This window comes from Halichoeres trimaculatus, unplaced genomic scaffold (assembly GCF_033239565.1).
Source record: "Halichoeres trimaculatus isolate MK-OKI-2021-1 unplaced genomic scaffold, fHalTri1.1 fHalTri1_scaffold_9, whole genome shotgun sequence".
NCBI lineage: Eukaryota > Metazoa > Chordata > Actinopteri > Labriformes > Labridae > Halichoeres > Halichoeres trimaculatus.
Genome location: NW_027437188.1, coordinates 33753115 through 33768102, shown reverse-complemented (window position 1 = coordinate 33768102; position 14988 = coordinate 33753115). Strand labels below are relative to the sequence as shown.

The window sequence follows — 14988 nt, the reverse complement described above, 5'->3', positions numbered from 1 at the left end:
TACCTGTGATAGGTGATTCTGAACTAAAGATGAAGGAATTCTAGCGCAGATTTTGTCAATGAAATGTACACACAGCAGAACATATCACCACTTTTTAGGGACATTTTAGGGGAAGCTGAGCTTCCCTTGCAGTCTTAGAGCAATCACCACTGCTATGAGCACATGTGCGATGTAGAGAAGAGAAACTGAAACTTAAGTATCAATCTCATCACCCAAGTATTGATCAATACTGATCCCAACATCAATATATCAATAATTTAAATTGATTGGTACACCACTACTCATACCAATAATGAATGGATCAAAGAGCCACACACTGAAAGGCAAAGAGCCGCATGTGGCTCGCAAGGCGCAGGTTGGCCACCCCTGTTTTATACAGTCTATGGTGTGAGCACTGTGTGTATGCACAGCTTTTACTGCTGATTGGCTGTTACCTGAGCCATGGCTTTATGTGTAACCAATCAGATGGTGCTGTGGGTGGGGCAACGCTGGATACAGGGAAGTGACTGCAGACAGAAAGGCGCCAAAATGAAACAGGCCCTTTACACGATAACGGTTTAAGGGTGAAACGCAAAAGATTTGTTGCGTTTGTTTACAACGCAACATGTTTACACGGAAAAAGCATTTGAGCCGACCTAAAACGCAAACTTTTGAAAACAGCCTCCAGAGTGGGATTTTTCTGAAATGATGATTGGCTCAATTCTACTTCAGTGGAGATCTACAAAAAGCAGCTTCTGTACAAGACAGGTGTAGCGTTTTTGGATGAAACGTTGTCGTGTAAACGGGGCCTTAAATTGATTTTTCATTGGCTGTCGGATTATATAAAAGGCCAATATGCTTCAAAATAGCGAATATCGGGGCTGATAATCAGTCCGGTTGATTATTGATCTATCGCTACCGCAAACACAAGAGGATCAGATCAAAAGTGAGATGTATTTATTTGTGTTAGGGTCTGTCAAAAACTCCTTAATCTTGGGAGAAATCAGTGATCAGAGTTTCAGGGTTTTTTTTGCAAAAGATTTTCTTTCTTGTATACATTTGTACATACTTTGCTTATCTAGTACCCAGTGTTTAATAAAGTTGTACATCAATCACTGCAAATGTCAGATCTGCCTTCAACAGCTCAACATTTGTTCATCGAAGCTTTGAGCTTCAACCACATCAGAGCACACAGACTGTCAATAAAAGTTTTAAAACAGATCTGCAGAAAAACTTGTACTACAAACTCTTTTTCATCATTGTCCACTTCCGTTCCGCTCCACCTCAGACGTAGAAACACTTGTGATCCTTCAGGTTCCTCAGGTAGGAGAAACTCTTCCCACACTTGTCACACATGTACTGTTTCTCCCCCGTGTGGATCTGCTGGTGGGCTTTCAGGCTGTTCCCCTGGTTGAAGCTGCGTCCACATATGTGACAGCTGAACGGTTTCTCTCCGGTGTGGATGCGCTGGTGTCTGTTCAGGTTTCCCGCGTTGCCAAAACATTTCCCGCATGTGTCGCAGCTGAACGGTTTCTCTCCTGTGTGGACCACCTGTGGAGGAGAGGGTTAGAGGAGAAACAAGAAGATAGAAGAATATGTCAGACCAAAGCAAAAAAAAACAGTTTGAGAGACCGACCTGGTGAGACTTCAGGCTGCTCTGCTGCGTGAACATGCGTCCGCAGACGTCGCAGGAGAACGGCCGCTCCCCGCTGTGCGTCTTTAGGTGGATCTTCAGGTAACTGGACGACTTGAAGCTCTTCCAGCAGAGGCTGCAGCTGTGGGGCCGCACCACCGTGTGGTACTGCTGATGTGAGCGCAGGTCGGTGATGGAGCTGAGCTGCAGACCGCAGAGCACGCACGAACACGGGATGGTCGCCGCGTGAGTCTGCAGATGTTTGCGCAGCGAGTCCACGCAGGAGACCACGGTGCTGCACGCCACACACGCCAGCACGTTCTCACCTGTGTGCAACGTCTTCTGATGCATCTTTAAGGCGCTTTTCTGGACGAAGGATTTGCCACAGGTCTCGCAGCTGAAGGGGCGCTCCCCGGTGTGAGTTCGCTCGTGAACTTTCAGAGTGTCCCCCTGGTTAAAGCTCTTACCGCACGTCTCACACTTATACGGCTTCTCCCCCGTGTGTATGCGCAGGTGGCGCTGCAGGTTGCCGGGGATGGTGAAGCTTTTGTTGCAGAACTGGCAGATGTAGGCGCGCTCCCCCGTGTGGACCTTCTGGTGCATTTTCAGGCCGTGGGCGCGGTAGAAGCTCTTCCCACAGTGCTCACAGTGGAACGGGCGGACGGCGGCGTGCAGGCGCTGGTGGTTCTTCAGGAGCTGCTTCAGGGTGAAACCTTTCCCACAGACGTCACAGGTGTGTGGTCGCTCACCTGTGACGAGGGAACACGTGTTTTCATCAAGCCAATTACTATTTCAAAACTTTACATTTTACATTTACACTGTCGTAAATTACTTTTTAGTGAGACATGTGTTTGATTAGGAATTAAATGGCGATTGGATCAAAACAAATTTTCTTTGTTCAAGACAACTTTTTACTGGATACAATGTGCTGAGGTAAGGTATTTATCAGTACAGTTACGTAGCGCTACGCTTTGAAATGTGACATCAAGTTAACGTTTTAGCAGCTGGCTATATGTAGCGCTATCGTCAGCCCAGTGCTCTGACGTATCTGTCGGCTAACGTGACAAGTAAGTTTTTAGTATCTCTGTGTTTTATCTCTTCTCTCTACTAAACTTCATCAGCCGGTGTGGTGTTGTCACAGACACCTAGACCAATCAATCCAGTCCTGGTCGACTCGGACTGGAAGCTAAGATGTAGCATTAAAAAAATAACCTGTAACCAGCAATACTGGCGCTGATAATCTCATTTTAAAGTGTGGATTACGATCAGGCATACACCTAGAAGAGAAACTTTTTCAAGATCACTTTCAAACTCCTCACAGCCCCTTTAAGCTACAGCTGCTGAAGCTTAATGATAGAATGGATTTCAAAATACTGCAAGCTTGTACAGAGCTCACAAAAAATATCGCCATCTAACATTCAGTGTAGATCAGTAAAAAGGAGAAGTAATTACAGTTTAAAAGGATTTGAAATATTCAAAAAACCTAGATTCAGGACCACACTCAAGGAATGCAGCGTTACAGTTTAAGGCGTCTCTTTATGGACACAGACTTTAGAAATTAAATCATTCAAAAACCTAAAAACAGCATATTGAAAAAAATACAGAGATGAAATATATCTTTAACCTTGCATCTGAAATAAAAGAATAAAAAAGAAACAATAATACAAAAAAAATAATAAAAACAAAAAAATAAATTATGTTACAATAGAATTAAAATAAAATAAAATAAAAAATAATAAAAATAAAAAATAAAAATTAAATAAAAAACTATAAAATAAAAAATAAATTAAAATTAAATAAAAAATACTAAAATAAAAAATATCAAAAACAAAAAATATATATATTAAATAACAAATACTAAAAGAAATTATAGAAACAAAAAAATAAATTATATTAAAATAAAAATAATACAAACAAAGAAATTATAATAAAATAAAAAAATAATATAAAGAAAAAATAAATATACAAATAAAAAAGAAAATTTTATTATCAACACTTATATCAGGAAAGTGTTTGTGTACGTTCTGTTCTTTTTCTTTTGCTGATGTAATTCTGCACTTAAGTTGGTGGTCGCTTTGCTTATGGTCATTTGGTTAAAAACATTTCATGCAAAGCTAAAGGCATGCTGGCTTTAATTTTGGTTTTGTCTGATCTGGTGTTTTGTTACATCATTTTGTGAGTGAAGGTGCAGATACCATCAGATTTTTCTTTTTTCTGCTCCTTTTTATTCATTTTAAGATTTATAACCTCCACCAAGGTAGTTGTGTTTTAGGGAGAGTTTGTTTGTTTATCTGTGAACAACATAACTCAAAAACTAACAAACTGATCTTGATGAAATTTTCAGGGAATGTTCAAAATGGGATAAGGAAGACTTGATTAAATTTTGGAGGTGATCTGGATCACTGTCTGGATCCGGGATTATCTTAAAGGATTCTTTATCATTGTGAGATAGGGCTGTTTTCACCATATGTGTATATAACTCCACCATAAATGGTCGGATTGCTTTGCAAAACAATACAAGACAAGGTCACTATAATTTCTGACAGATGTAAAGTATGATCCAGATCCTGTCAATATTCTGGATATTTATTCAATATTCTTGTACTTATATTTTTATGTCATCATGAACAAAATAAAGAAAAACAAACAAACAAACAGAACCAGTTAGTATGAAAACCCTGACTGTGGATATTGGACAGACTACCAAACGTACCTGAGTGAAGCAGCATGTGCGCACTGAGGCTCCTCTGGAAGGAGAAACCTTTCCCACACTGGGGGCAGCAGAACGGCTTCTCGCTACTCTCCCCGTTATCGGCCTGATGAGCTTTAGGGTGGAGCTTGGTGGAGGTTTTCCTGCAGTGTTTACGGCTCAGAGGCAGCTGGTCCTGGCTCTGATCCTCCTTTGCTGAACCTCGACTGAACCTGGACTTTACCACACGTCTGGGTCTAGAAGGGAGTCCTGGATCGCCTTCGTTAGGATCTTCTGGCACCAGCTAACACAAAGACAAAAGATGTGAATTCAGCGAATAACGACAGGAGCAGGGATTGGTGGTGGTTTTGTGGTGTTTACCGTGAAGTCTGGGTCGTCTCCATCGTCCTGGTCCGGTTCGTCTCTGTACTGACCAGAATCTGACGACACCTGATCAACCAGCGCCTCCAGTCCTTCCTCCTTTATGATCACAGGCTGGATGTTTTCCTGACAGAGAGGAAATGAGTTTTTGATCAAACCAAAGACACAAACCCAGATGAAGCTGAGCACAGACGTCAGATTAACAAGGTTTACCTCAAAGTTCTTGCTTTGCCACAGAATTATGGGGTTTTTAGGACTCAGCCCGACATCACAGACAGACACAGCTGTGAAAATGTGTCAGTATTTATCCAGTTAGACGCCATTCTGTCGTCAGATTAACTGTTTCTAACGTGTAAATCAACCCCTCACCCCTGCGACCCTTCCTCCCTGCTCGCTGGCTCTTTCCAACCTTTGCTCGGTTGCTCGCAGCCCTCCTCTCCTCCGCCACCTCCTCCTCCTCCTCTTGGCTTCTGCTGCCCTCCAGTGTCAGCCTCAGCTCTGTCTCCACGGCCTCCAGCCTCTTCTTCAGGTCCTCGATCTCTTTGACACCCTGCGCCACCTGAGGAGGGAAACACAGACCATGACGGTGCAGGGTTTGATTTTAGATTTTTCTGTCTTAAACTGAAGAGATTTTGACATAGTGACAACCTCAGTCGAAACACAGAACTGCCTCAATCCTTGGTGGCATAGATTCAACAAGGTCCTGGAAACATTCTTCAGAGAGCTTGGTCCATATTGACATGACAGCATCACACAGTTGCTGCAGATTTGTCGTCTGAACATCCATGATGAGAATCTCCTGTTCCTCCACATCCCAAAGGTGCTCTATTGGATTGAGATCTGGGGACTGTGGAGGACATTTGAGTACAGGGAACTCATTGTCATGTTGAAGAAAGCAGTCTGAGATGATTCCAGCTTTATGACATGGAGCGTTATCCTGCTGGAAGTAGCCATCAGAAGATGGGTACACTGTGCTCATAAAGGGATGGACATGGTCAGCAACAATACTCAGGTAGGCTGTGGACTTTAAACCATGCTCAGTTGGTACTAAGGGGCCCAAAGTGAGCCAAGAAAATATCCCCCACACCATTACACCAGCAGCAGCAGCCTGAACCGTTGATACAAGGCAGGATGGATCCATGCTTTCATGTTGTTGAGGCCAAATTCTGACCCTACCATCTGAATGTGGAGCAGAAATCCAGACTCATCAGACCAGACAATGTTTTTCCAATCTTCTATTGTCCAGTTTTGGTGTTGCTGTGTGAATTGTAGCCTCAGTTTCCTGTTCTTAGCTGACAGGAGGGTCACCCGGTGTGGTCTTCTGCTGCTGTAGCCCATCTGCCTCAAGGTGGGACGTGTTGTGTGTTCAGAGATGCTCTTCTGCAGACCTCGGTTGTAATCAGTGGTTATTTGAGTTACTGTTGCCTTTCTATCAGCTCCAACCAGTCTGTCCATTCTCCTCTGACCTCTGGCGTCAACAAGACATTTTGTCCCACAGAACTGCTGCTCACTGGATATTTTCTCTTTTTGGGACCATTCTCTGTAAACCCTAGAGATGGTTGTGGGTTAAAATCCCAGTAGATCAGCAGTTTCTGAAATACTCAGACCAACAACCATGCCACGTTCAAAGTCCCTTAAATCACCTTCTTCCTCATTCTGATGCTCGCTTTGAACTGCAGCAGATCGTCTTCACCATGTCTACATGAATAAATGCATTGAGTTGCTGCCATGTGATTGGCTGATTGGAAATTTGTGTTAACGAGCAGTTGGACAGGTGTGCCTAATAAAGTGGCCAGTGAGTGTAAATGACACAGGGAAGCTTTGTACCTCTGATCGCAGCAGAGAGGAACTTTGATGAAACAGCTGACAGATCTTCTCCACGGCTTCCCGAGCCAGAGACGCCATGAAGATGCTGAAGTGGATCACCTGACAGAAACAACAGGTAAAGTTAGAGTTTGTCTCCCATCATGCGCAGCAATGGATCAATGAAAGGATCCTCTGTAAACACCACAGTATCAATTTATGTTTTTCAGAGCTTTAAGTGAAATAATTTGAGATCATTTTAGGAGAGAACGACACAAGTTATGTTAAAACCTAAAATAATAACATTACCAATTTAATTCATCTTTGAATTTTCATTATTTTTTAAATTATGAAGTAAATATTGAAAAACTTCTAACTATAAGACAGAAATGATGGGGTATTTTTTGGTAAGTTAGTGGTTACTTTACATTTCTAGAGGCACAAATTGTTTAAAAGGTAAAATTATGATATCTATAACTCAAAAATTTGACTTCCTGCAAAGTAAATATTTTGACCCCCAGCACTGGATTTCAATTTGGTGTTTTTTTTTTTTTTTTTTTTTTTTTAGTTAAAAATCATTATTATTATTATTATTATTATTATTATTATTATTATTATTATTATTATTATTGTTTTATTTTTTTATATATATTTTTTTGTATTTTTTTTCTTAACTTCTAGTAGATAAACATTTTTTTGCAGACAGTGAATCAGATATATATACTTATCATTTTTAAGAAGTTTTACGTTAATCAAAACGTGTTTTTGTGCATTGATTATCGATACATCGATCCATATTCTGCATGTTAACCTGTGGCTGAGGCGTCTGTAGACATACAGCAGATAGATAGGCCTCAGCCTGACGCTACTCTCACAACGACGATCTATGAAGGAGCCTCTTTAATGTTGTTGTTCTTTTATCACACATTCTTGTATAATAATGTCTAATATAACTCAAATTTACACTTTCACCAGCCCTGTTGCCCATTAATGGCCGATTTATTGAGATAAACCGGTAAAGTTATGTGTAGCAGCGAGCTAGCTCATCTATTTCTATGATCAGCTGCTTCTTAAACGAGGAGGCATCCTCACCTGAGAAACTAAGCAACTTTAAAAACATAATAAAGATTGTAATCTACCTTTTCGTCGGGTTCCTGCTCCGTGTTTTCCTCCGTGTAAACTGCAGAGACTTCAGTGTTTGTTGAATCAGAAGCTCCAATAACTTTGCTCATCTCTGTAACGGTCGCGTTGACCATGATTTCCAAAATGGCGCCGACCTGCGCCTCTGGGTCTGACATCCTGACAGTTTATGTTTGTTAAATGTGAATCTGGTTTAGTTTCATTAATTTGTTAAGAATAAACCGCCTTCTGCTACAAAATAGACGCTGTTGTAAAGCTAGCATCAAAAGCAAAGCAGCTAACTTCCAGGTTCCGGGTACCTTCAAAATAAAAGCACCAACCGTTCAATGCACGCGGCATCGCAACACCAGCTTGTATTTGTTTTTAAGTAGGATTTTGTTGCGTTTAAACTCAGTCTCTATCAAGGTATGAAGTTGTTGTTAATTTAATGATCTCTTTAAGCCAGTCAGGGGGAAAAACTAACAGCACATTTTACCAAAGTTGCAACAAACAACACCAAAATTAAAAGATATGTCAACATATCCTCATACTACACAACACAAAACAATAGTCATTGATTAGGGGAATGCATCTTTTCTCCAGCTCCTTCAGTCTGCTTTTGAAGACATTTTAAGAGATTAGCTCACTCAGCAGAGTACGTGAAACTCAGCAGGTTACCTGAAACTCATTTTCCCCTGTTTTTCAGAGGCAGTATGGGGACAGAAAGCACAATCAAAGCGAAGAGTAGCTTCCAGCCAATCGCAAATGAGTAAATTTACGTTAATAATAAAGGAAGCAAAATATTGGTTTATGTAACTAAATACTTCTGACACATCCATGTAAAATAATAATGAAAAACAGAAGTGATTTAATTCTAAAATATCGAAATTCTTATTTAATTAATCTAAAATGTAAAATAAAAAAGCAGTTTCTGTTTTATTTTGAAATTTAAAGTCACGTCTGTATCTTGTCTGTTTTGGCGCTTCTAAGTTCATGAGTGGTGTAAACTCAGAGACGCACACTCACTGCCCTCCAGTGGTTAAAGTCAGGAACTGCAACACATAAGGGACAGTTAAAGGACAGACATAAGTGGTTGAAAAAACGAAATAAACCCAACAGTTTTTATTTATTCAAACCTTTTTTAATTATTATTATTATTATTTTACAGAACTGGGCGAAAAATTAAGGCTTAGAGTCCCCTAGTGCTCCCGTTAGAGAACTACTCAAGGTAACGCTCAAGCAGGTGGCATAAAATGATAAATGGTATTAAGCAGTCTGATAACATTTTTGGAGCTAAACTTAAGAAGCTTTGTCAAAATTTTAAAACTAAGTTAGTTTTAGATGTAAAAATGTATAAAATTTGATGTTTCAATTAGTCTCTTATGCAAATTTATGTAGTTACACCCTTTACGTTGCCCTCTTGTGGCCAGTCAACTAGGCAGCACTCAAAATACCTCTGTTTCTGTTTTAACTTATCAAAATGAAAAAATAAAATTAAATCCAACAAATAAATGTTCTCAATTAAGTTTCTGTAATTTAATACGTCTGCTGCCCCCTAGTGGTCCCCACAAGGAACTGTGCTACCTTCTTCAGCTTTTTCTTAAAAATTCTTTTATTTCTTTTTATGAAAGGTGCCATAAACATGTAAAAAAAAATGGTACAGAACAAAAAATCAACAAGAAAAGAGAAAATACTATTTTTTTGTGAAATAACCTTTATTTACAAGTTTATTGTTCAAGGTTTTGGCTTGGTCTGAAAAGTAAATCAACTTTTTAAAACTTTCTATGCTCAGTCACCCCTCCTGTTCAGTTTCATGATGGGGTGAGAGTGTCTCCCTCTGTTTTCTGCTTATTCTCCCGACAGTTGTGCTTCTTGAGCAGCCTGGAGTCTGAGAACCCGAGCCCACAGCCGCCGCAGGAGTACGGCCTCTCACCTGTGTGCACCTGCATGTGAAACTTGACGTGTCCGAGCTGCCTGAACCTGGTTCCACAAACCTCGCACTCGTAGGGCTTCTCTCCGGTGTGGATCCGCGCGTGTCTCAGGTAGTTTGTATAGATCCTGAAGGCCTTGCCGCAGTGCTCACATTTATGTGGTTTCTCCCCGGAGTGCTTCAGTTTGTGGGCTTTGAGAGCCTGAAGGATGATGAACCCCTTCCCACACACGTCGCAGCAGTACGGGCGTTCCCCAGAGTGGGTGCGTCGATGGTAGTCGAACGTTGCTTTGTAGAAAAACGACTTCCCGCATACGTCGCAGTGATACTGCATGTGACCTGTGTGGATGACCTCGTGTCTCTTCAGGGCGCTGCTGCTCTCAAAGTCCTTGTGGCAGATCTTGCAGCTGAACGGCGTCACGTCCTCCGTGGTCCTGTCCCGTCTGTAGATGACTCTGCGGTTTCCTCGCTCTTGGGCTCTCCTGGTGGTGATCTGTCCTCGGGTTTTATCGTGAGTCACTTTCTGGTGTCTCTGCAGCTGGCAGTTGTAGAGGAAGGTTTTTCCACACAGGTCGCACATGAAGGACTTGGAGGCTCCGTGGAGCAGCATGTGGACTTTCAGCTTGTTGCCGTAAATGAAACTCTTCCCACAGACTTTGCACTTGAAGGGTTTTTCCCCCGTGTGGAGGCACATGTGTCTCTTCAGGTTTTGCGGCAGAGTGAAGCCCGCCCCACACGTCTCACACGTGAAGACTTTCCCTTTGTGGACGGACTGGTGCGTGCGGAGCGACCTCCTCTCCACAAACGCTTTCCCACACACTGTGCATTTGTACGGGTGCTCCCCGGTGTGGACGCTGCGGTGGCACTGCAGCGTGAAGGCGTACCTGAAGCTCTCGCCACACTCTGAGCACTTGTGCGGCTTCTCCACAGAGTGAACGACCTGATGCGCCTGCAGGCTGTACTTGGTCTTGAAGCCCTTCCCACAGGTGGAGCAGGTGAACGGCCTCGTGTCCGTGTGAACCAGCTGGTGAGACTTCAGGTGCATTTTGGTTTTGAAGGTTTTCTCACAGAGCTGGCACTTGAAGGCGGCGTGCTTCTTCTCCTCGTGGCGCAGCAGGTGGTGCTCGTATGTCGCCGTGTTCCTGAATTTCCTGGGGCACTGGTTGCAGGAGAAGGGTCTCTGATCTTTGTGTGTGTTCACGTGCTTCATCAGATGAAACTGACGGTTGAAGCTCTTGTTGCAGACGTCACAGATGAAGACCTTCCCTTTCCTCTTCACGTCTGCTCTTCTAGACTCTTCTGCGTTTGTTGTGGCGCCATCTTCTGCAAGAAAAAGATAAAGATTAATCTTATATTAAGGAAAACAGACTGACACAAAGAGTAACATCTTCTTTTTTCTGCATTTACCGTGTAAAACCCCTGCTTGACTTCTCTCTGACAAAGCAGCTTCAGAGTTCACCTCCTCGGCCCTCCCTCCTCCATCTGTAAATTAAAACAACAAAATGAAAATAAATGTGTCTCAGTTGTTCTGTTTTGACATCACACAGGTGTATTCGTCTTTAACACCAACTCACCAGCTTCCTGTCTGCTCTGTATCCCCACAGCAGGTGTTAACTTCTCCGTCACGTCACCCGTCGTCAGTTTTAACTTCCCAGACGGCTTCAAGCTGTAGATCAGGCCGCTCTGCTGGAACAGAACCGGGCAGCCGTTCAGGACGTTTTCCCTCCACGTTGTTGCGTTTTCTAAGTCTTCCTTCACGGTCTTCATCTCGCCCTCCAGACGACTCACTTGGGCTTTCAGCGTCGCGTTTTCGCGAAGCATCTTTGAGCACAGCTGGGAGAAAATGGCGCTGATTTTTCTTGTTGCCTCCCATGCCAACATTTCCAAAGCGGACGCTGTATTTGTCTGGGAATAAAACACAAAGTTAGCTTTGTTTCATGTAAAATGTGAATCATGTGAAGGTATCTGCTGGTAGAAACGACTTGACCCTTCTGTTTGTTTAAAACAACGTACAGTTGTGGTCAGAAGTTTACATACACTCAAGCAAAAACTATTCACGACAGCTTTAACCCAATTTCCACTCAATTTGAATGAAGACATATATCTGGTTATTCAATAATAGTGTTTTTATTATTCTACCAATGGAGCTGGTCAGAATATTTCCTCAGATAGATATTTAGTTCATTTCCCCAAATGACCTCAGATTCTTGTGGCTCATAAGTTTACAAAACCCAACTTGTCTGGGCTATTTAACAGTAAATTAATTGAAATTGGGTTGCGCAATCATTCAAGGAATCATCCCTTTAATCTAGTGTTCATTCATGTTGTTTAAAAGCCACGGTGTAGAAATTATGGGGTATAAAAGCAGCCTGACTTTAAACACACAGCGTTTCAACTCGAGACTTGCAATGTGAAAGTCAAAAGAACACAGCTGCGTAGGCCTGTCACAATAATCAATAAATCGATTAACCAAACGATAAATAAAAACGTCCTCGGTAAGTTTGCCAGCCTCGATAAACTGACACGTGCATGCATGTTTGTTTTCCTCCTCTCTTTGGACTAAAGAGGCTGAATGAGAAGATGGCTCACTACGTCTATCTTTCCTAACATCGGGGTGCATAGGTTCTATAGCGGATTTATAGCGGAGTGAGCATCTGTCAAAAATGCGATCTTTGGGGTGAAGACGGGGCTGCTCGCGCGTACACGCTGAAGCGAGCGTCCTGAGGGGTAAGGAGGAAACACACGCTAATATGAGCGATGGCACGAAAGATACGGTTCTTAAGCCGCCTGCCACAGTCCCAGTGTGGGAATATTTAGTTTTTTATCAGAATGAACAAAGTGTGAGCTCATGAACACCAATGGGCTGATATGTCGCATTTGTTTGAAAATAGTGGCGACGAAGAAGAAGAAGAAGAAGGGGAGGTGCAGCGGAGCCTTGTTCTTTGACAATCTGCTCTTACTGAGGCTTTTGGTCTGCAAAGTAAATAGAAATAAAAGCACCAAATGGTGGCGCTCGAAGACAGCTACATTGCCAAAGAAATGCAGCCCTTCAATACGGTTGAAAGCCAGAAATGTTAAAAATGTTTGACAGACAGTACGGATTGACTGGGAAAAAGTACACGTTACAAACAATTCAGGAACTGTATAAACTCCTTTTTGTTTAGGCTATAGTTTTATTGTTGTTGTTTTTTTGGAGTTTCGTTTTTTCTTTAGAGACAGGGTCTACGTTTTATTGTTTTTGATTAGTATTAATTATTTTCATTGACATGTATTTTTTTCTAAAAGAGAGTCCATTTCATTTTCATTGTACTTTTTTCTCTTTCTTGTATCTTAAATTTATATTTTTTGTTTAATTTATTTTGTTTAAAAGATCCTGACCTTTTAATTACAGTTAAATACTCTTAAGAAATTTAAGTTTCTTGCTTTTGATATGGTGTACTCACTTTATTATCCCATTTATCATAATTACATCAATTAAAAAAAACAAACAAAAAAAACAATATAATATTGACAATAAAACAGTTTATCGGCAATAATATTTTGGAAAATTATCGTCTAGCAAAATTTGTTATCCTGACAGACCTACAGCCATGACATCAGGGAGTGAATTGATGCCTTGCCCAGAGATGAAAAACTTTTGGTCAGAAAGGTAAAAATTAAACCTTAGACCAACAAGAAATCCATCTGCAATGAAGTGGCTGCCTCAGGAACAAATGTCTCAGTGTCCACGGTCAAGAGAGTTCTCGATCGACTTGGGCTAAGAGAGTACCGGGCCAGAAAGAAGCCATTACTCACAGAGAGACGCAGAAAAGCTCGGCTGAAGTTTGCAAAAGATCACCAGGATAAGGATAAAGCCTTCTGGAAGAGTGTCATGTGGTCCAACGTGATAGAAATTGAACTGTTTAGGTATAATGATCAGCGTATGTTTTCTGGCGAGAGGGTGAAGCCTTTAATCCCAACAATACAATCACAATGGTCGAGGTTGCACCAAATCCACCTGGAAAAGTGGTTATAAATGCCAAATTGTTACTGTGAGAAGCTCATAATAGCTACCTGAGGCGACTTACTGAAGTTTTCAAAGTTAGTGGAAATGCTACCAAGTACCAAGCCCTGAAGACAAAGGTGTACGTAAACGTATGACTCAGTTAAAAAGCAATGTTCTGCAAAGAAATATCAATAAAACTCAAATTATGAGGAATTTTTGCTTTTTAATTTCCCAAAAGCATTAACCCCATGGCTTCCTGGTTGCTGGTTTCTTCATGGTTCAAGTGAGTAACTTGAACCTAGCATAAGATTTAGTGTAGGAACATGTACTGTATGTAAACCTTTGACAGAAAAGTTAGGAAACAGGTTCAAAACACCTGATGCAAAAACAATTTATGTCTCAAATGGTAGCATGTACTTCACTTAAATTAACTGTTTGTGCTTTATGGAAAAATATTCATGAGCTTTTCTGATTTTTTTCCCCAATATTTAATATTTTATCTTCTTGTTTTTATTGTTTGTATGCTTTAATTACTCTTCTGCTTGTACTTTCTCTTGTTAACCACTTTGTTACGTACATAATTTAGTTTAATTTACTATGTGCTTATAGGATTTAAAAAATGAATATAAGCATAGTTTTATAGCTTATTATTCAATATGATTAAATTTATCAACGGTTTGATTTGACGGAGATGCTACTACAGTCAAAGAAACAGGTAGCTAAATACACGATACAGGTAAATGAACATAATAAGATAATAATCTTTATTTAATTCATTTTTTATAAGGAGACTGTTAACATAGCCCCAAATCTAAACGACACCAGATTTAACGGCTTGATGTGAGGCTGTTTAGATTATTTGGAAAACGTTAACGCGATTTCTTTTCGACAGACATCGAAACTAAACATTTAAAATTGAACCCCAAAACTAATAAAAATGTCATAATCAAATTTTATCGTCAAAGTCAAGCGAATTTGTGTTAAAGTCGTTGTTTTTAACCCCAAGAACTTTGTTTTTAACATTTTGAGCTAGCTACTGTCTTCACCGAGTCCGCCATCTTTGTTTAGCTTTGCCGCCCGTTGCTGCTGTTACGTTACTTAAATCTACTTAAACGGTCGCATCTCTACCATGTTGTGTTTCTGACTACAAAAACCTGATTTTTTTTTTAACAATACACCTGAAACATGATCCGCTATCGTCCGTTTTCTTACCTTACATCGTCTGCCCGTCTTCTTTATCACATTTTCTTCTTTTGATTTCGTAAAAACATCGACTGCGGTCTCAACAACTGTCTCCAGAATAGTTTTTGTCTCTGTGTAAAACACCGAGTTTTCTGACATCTTAACACTAAAGTAAACGACAGACTGAAGTGAGCGAACAGAAACAGTAATCTCAGGGAAAGAGAGACCGGAAATGGAAACAAAACCGGGTACGTTTCAAAATAAAACCCTCAAAGCGACTTCAATTG

At 41.0% G+C, this 14988-nt stretch overlaps 1 protein-coding gene across 1 annotated transcript; it reads right to left on the bottom strand.

Moving 5' to 3' along the window:
* Positions 1–896: 896 nt before the first annotated feature.
* Positions 897–14940, bottom strand: LOC141797892 (uncharacterized). Its single transcript, XM_074679583.1, has 13 exons — positions 14732–14940; positions 11109–11439; positions 10942–11016; positions 9422–10857; positions 8631–8656; positions 7625–7784; positions 6510–6608; positions 5052–5241; positions 4896–4966; positions 4683–4808; positions 4326–4605; positions 1616–2361; positions 897–1530 (listed from the first exon to the last, which is right to left on the bottom strand). The coding sequence occupies exons 1-13, from the start codon at positions 14858–14860 to the stop codon at positions 1264–1266; spliced, it is 3936 nt and encodes a 1311-aa protein (XP_074535684.1). The 5' UTR covers positions 14861–14940; the 3' UTR covers positions 897–1263.
* Positions 14941–14988: the final 48 nt, after the last annotated feature.